Raw genomic sequence first — 5629 nt, 5'->3', positions numbered from 1 at the left:
CACAAAAACTTTGAGAACGTCGAATTTAACGCAATAGAACTAGTAAAAATAAAGTTAAATTTATTTTCGAACTTATGTTAAGTTATGGTACTGAAACACTGTGAAATTGTGTGTTTCAGCTGAAAAAGACTTGGAAACTCGGAGAGACTGAGTCAAGGCCTAAAGGCGACTCACGTCAGGTCTGTGCACAATAATTCTTGTTTAAATATTTTATTCTCAAAAATTTGACTTCTGTGGTTAATTATGTACTGTGTTGCCATTTTATAATCGCAAATATGACTTTGGAAATTGATTAGATTTTTCATAAATTATTTGAATATATTGTTTTGAATTGATTTTGTGTTCACACTTAGCATGACAGTATCACACTATTCCTCCTCCATTTATGGGGTTGAGATCGTTTATTTTCCTTTCTCTCTGACTTGCCAGTTGGGGTTGAGATCGGATGAGTACTCATTAGCTAGCCAGCCACCTCCCTCATTGGTTTCGATTAATGGGGTTGAGATTGCTTTGTCGTGGTGTACAACACGGCATTGATCGAAAATTTTGTGTCATGGCTTAAGTTGTGTATAATTTTGGCAACACTGTGTTTATTAAATTGTTTGACTAAATTGTGTTATTGTGAGCTTTATTAATTTGCGAAATGTGATTGGAAAATATGTAAACTGTGTTTTGATAATGAACAATTTATGTATTGCATTTTAAATTTTAATTGTGCACCACTGAGTATTTTTATACTCAGCGATAGCTTATTTTGCTGTCGCAGATAAAAGCAAGGAGAAAGCAGCAGAGTAAGCTGCTATTAAATTGAGGACTACTCTGATCATTTTGTACGGGTATTATTTTATACCCTTGTAGATAGTTTTGATGTAAATATAGAAATGTTGTATGTATCAATGTAGTTGAGCAGTTATAAATAAATTGTAATAATATTATTTTAGATTTTCTTCTGTAAATTTAATATTGTACATGTGAATTTCATGCTTTATGCCTTGTGAATGAAATATTAAATATTTGAGATAATGAATTTTGATTTGGATTGTGGAATTACTTTGAAGTGTTTTGAATTGAGTTGATTTAAGGTTTATTAGAGGTTGGGAGTTGTGAAAAAATTTTTGGAAGTGTTTTTCGCAGGTATTTGAAGAACTGTTTTCTCTAATTACAAACGGAACTCTGTCAAAATTTTTATAAAATTTGCGGAAAAATTAAAATGGACAAAATTTTTTACTAGTATTTAAACTTTGAATAAATGGTTTTTAATTCCTACCAAAATGCTCACCACTTCCAAAATGTAAGAAAATTGTTTTAAAATCCCTTGTAGGGTACTTAATAAGTTATCGGTAGGTGAAGTTCGGTAATTCATTAAGTATTCTACGGGATCATGTTATGCCTTACAGAGGGGTAAGGTGTGACATGTCTAAATTGTAAAATACTGCTGGTTAGCAAAATGAAGTGCTGCTGTTTGAACTTTCTTGCAAATTTTTAAAGAAAACAAATAATAAAATTAACAGTAGCAACATTAATTTTATTATCGATAAGGTTAACATACTATAGCAACATGAATAATTATTACTAATATTATATTAAAAAGATATAACAACAATTATTATTATTATTAAAAGTTTTTTTATAATAATAATTATTGTTGTCAAAGATTTTTTCCACAGCAACCATAATTTTATTCTAAAATAAATAAGATCATAATTTTATAACAATAGTATGCAATAATTCATATGTTATTACTATAAATTTATGATAATAAATTTTATATATTTAATAATAAAAATTATTGCCACTAAATTTACTATTTAAGTAATCCTTGACTCCATGAAACAGACATGCACATAAAATTAATGGAAGGAAATAGAAAAAAAAAAAAAGGCTGTACCATCAAATTCATTAATTTTTGTTTACTTCCTCTTAAAAAATCAATAAATTGTATGGTTTCTGTTAACTATAATCATTTTGAGATGTATTTAATTAGAAGTCAGCTTTAGCATCCCTTTCTATCTTTTTTAAGCCAATTTTCATTTTATACTTTGTCTCCCTTTTGTTCCAAATAATTGAAATATTTATTTTTAAAAATAAAATGATAGAAATATATATTCTTCTTGTATTACAATCGAAGCACAAACACCCATCATTGGCCTATATTAGTCCAATTTGAACACTAATTCTTTTCATTATCCTCGCAATGATTGTTAAATTAATACTTTTATATTTGACAATAACCTAATCATATTTCCAATATGAAGAAATTCTCTCAATAATATTGAAATTATCTTTAAAATTATAAGGTTTGAGTTAAAGTTAAATAAAATTATTTATTTAAAAAAATAAAAAAATTATTTAAAATAAAAAAATGAATTTAGATAATTAAAAATGAATAGGAGATTTGAAAAACATATGGACTCTGATATTATTTTATATAATTGATCTTAAAAACAATATCATTACACTAAAATAATTCCATTTTGGTGCCATTGACAAAGAATAGACCAATGGTTACATTATTGCAATAGATTTTTGGCTCCAACGAAACAATGAAATCAAAATGTAATTGAAATTAATAAGAGCTTATAAACGAAGAATAAATCCCAGCAAATGAAAAGAACAGTAACAATGAGAGTTGCGGATTCAAATTCTAACACTTTGGTAGATCAGCCGGTGGAGGTGGCAAGGTAGATCCCGGAGTGGGTCCGTTCTGGACCACGAAAGCTGTGGCTAGTCCCCAAGGCAAGTGCACGTCTAAATGACAGTGCATGAACCATACACCTGCAAGTGCACAATCAGTTGAAGCAAGGTAAACGACATAGTGTACATTTTACGAGTATTGAAAAGACAAATTCATACCAGGATTATTGGCTGTGAATCTGATGACTGCCCATCCTCCTACAGGGACTCCAATGGTGTTACGTACTGGTGGGTTGACAAGATTGAAATTTTTAGGGTCGTTCACAGGATCATAGTTTCCAAATCCTTGAGCCAACACATGGAAATTGAAACCGTGAATATGTATGGGATGATTCTCCACAGCAAGCAAGGCCGTGTTCTGTAAAACTATCTGCACCGTCGCATTGTACTTCAGCACCTTTACGCTCGTTGATTTGGGAGTAAACAGCAGCGACAGGTCGCTGCTGATATTGGCGTTTGTGTAGTCGAACTTCACTGGAGGCGCATCGGGGAAATTAGGAGTGTAGACTCCGCTCACGTTGAAAAAGAAGGCTTGCAACATTGACAGCCCTGTTGGGAGCTGAAAAGATTCATTGTTCATGCTAGCAGAGAATCGCTGCCCGAATGGACCCGGACATGTAGCATTCCCTCCGCAGGGTGCAAGCCCAACCCCAACTGTCACGAACATGTGCTCGTCAATTTGACGTGGCACCGGCACCCAGTGTGGTCCCCCAGCAAGTCCAGTGAGGTTGCTGTAGAACTTATGGGCCGTCGGAGTGTCATTAGTGGCCGGCATTAGAGGCATAATAGGAGTGGGGGCCGTGGAGCCTTCGTATATGAGGATGCCTCTCGTGGTGGTGTTATCGAACGGTACGCCAGGAGCACTCGCATAAGGGCTGGCCGCCATGTAGTAAGACCCCACTGGCTGGTCAGCGGTGATGAGGACATCGGTGGTCATGCCGGGGCCAGTGACAACGACGTCTGTGATATAAGGTTGTGTGTAGGAAGCATCGATGGAGACAACTGTCATCTTGTGATTGGCTATCTTGAAAAAGAGCTGATTATTGAGTGCAGCGTTGATTATGCGTAACAAGTAGGTTTTTCCGTTCTCCACCTTAAGTGTGTATGTCTCTATTTTAATATTTGAAAAAATTTAATTAACATTAGAAGCAATATGTTATAACAAATAATGTGACAATTTTACAATTTTTTGTGGGATGTGCACGATTCTTACGGTTTTGAGAGCAAGGGTAAAGATCACCAGGCCTTCCATTGATGGTGTAAGCATTAGAATTGTTAGGTGCGCCGCCGGTAGCAAGTGCCTGGTTCTCGACGTCAATAACATTAGCATTCCACCACTCTCCTGCAATCGGATTTACAATTCATCGATCATTGATTTGTTAACCCACAAGTACTCTACAAGCAATAATAAGATATTTGATGCGTACCTAATAAGATGGGTACTTCTTTGTCGGGTTTAGGGAACGGGTAGGAATGGCCGGATCTTGGACGGATAATAAGAGCTCCGTAAACTGTAGCTCTGAGAGTTGAGACGTGAGCATGCCACCAGAGAGTACCCTCCTGTTTGATGACCTTAAATCTGTAGGTGTAGCTACTTCCAGGGATTATTGGACATTGAGTTACCATATTAGGCCCATCTGCCCACCCACTCAGTTTCTGAAATATTCCATGCCTGCATTCATCACATTGTTCATTACTGTTAATTAATCCTAAATGTGAAAGCGATGGAGAGGATGATCATGCTCATGAAGACTATCATTATGATGGTTAATTATTAAGATCTATTCATTTCACTTCATAATTAGGTTGCGCTTTGTTAATTGGAAAAAAAATCATATATATACATATTATTTCATAACTTGGATAAATTAATTAAAATAATTAAGAAAGACATACCGAAATATTAATCTTGTGAAAGTTAGGGTTTTTCTTTTTAAATTATATCCAAGTCAAATGGATTCGAAGATTGAGTTTTCTGACAGTAATATTATTAGATTAGCATTTTCTATGGATTTACCAATGAATTGTGATATTGTAGGGAGACTCGTTGAACACATGAACCACAAGGGTGTCACCCTCTCGAACGCGGAGGGTTGGGCCGGGGAGGCTTCCGTTCACTGCAGTTATCACTTGCTCACTGCACAACCGCCGGAGAGTAAGGTTTTTCACCTGAAATATATATACATATTGAAATATGAGATGGGGTTAAGTCTACGAAGTTTGAAGGAACTTGACACATGCATCAAGCCTGCTTTATGCCTCACATGTAAAACTGAAGGTAATAAAATGCACATCAGAGAAGTAATTGGGCTAAACTCAAATCAACTCTTGGATGTTAGGAAGAACGTGTCACCTATGCATGCATGAACTCATTTAACTATCAAGAAGAGAAATGAAGGAACAAGAAAGAAATAAGGAAAGGGGAAAAAATTACATGGAATGAATGTTCCACAATTGCAGCAGAAGCCATTGAAGAGGCTAGAAGAGCTGATGCACATAGCAGAAGAAAAAGAAGACGAGACATGTTGAAATGTGAAGAGAAGAGATATTACAAAATGAGAGAGCAAAAGGATCTGCGAAGAACGTGGTGCTAATAATTTAGCTAAGCTCTGTGCATTGATTTGATGCGATGGATACATAACGGGAAACTTATAGATATAATGAGTTGAGAGAGTCATAGGGTTTGCACGATCGCGTGACAAGGTGGTTGAGTGATTTTAATTAGGGATTTGAATTGAAATTATAAGAGTGTTAGCGGAAGCTTCGTTATCTACAGTTTAAGTTAGGACATCAAAATATACATAAACAAAGAGCAAAGTCTTACAAACTTGGTTGATCAAGCAAACAAGCTATCTCTCTCTTTTGAACTTGGCATTTCTCAAGTGCGTGGGGCCCAAAATTATAATTTAAATATAGAAAAATTCTTATTTAAACC

General features: G+C 34.9%; 1 protein-coding gene across 1 annotated transcript; it reads right to left on the bottom strand.

Annotated features, from left to right (window-relative positions):
- Positions 1 to 2414: 2414 nt before the first annotated feature.
- Positions 2415 to 5317, bottom strand: LOC110643041 (laccase-7-like). The gene is made up of 6 exons (XM_021795262.2): positions 5129 to 5317; positions 4712 to 4863; positions 4122 to 4366; positions 3908 to 4036; positions 2854 to 3804; positions 2415 to 2775 (listed from the first exon to the last, which is right to left on the bottom strand). Exons 1-6 carry the CDS (start codon positions 5216 to 5218, stop codon positions 2645 to 2647), a joined length of 1698 nt encoding a protein of 565 aa, XP_021650954.1. The 5' UTR covers positions 5219 to 5317; the 3' UTR covers positions 2415 to 2644.
- Positions 5318 to 5629: the final 312 nt, after the last annotated feature.

Source organism: Hevea brasiliensis, chromosome 3 (assembly GCF_030052815.1).
Source record: "Hevea brasiliensis isolate MT/VB/25A 57/8 chromosome 3, ASM3005281v1, whole genome shotgun sequence".
NCBI classification, from domain to species: Eukaryota; Viridiplantae; Streptophyta; class Magnoliopsida; order Malpighiales; family Euphorbiaceae; genus Hevea; species Hevea brasiliensis.
This window is presented reverse-complemented; position numbering and strand designations above follow the sequence as displayed.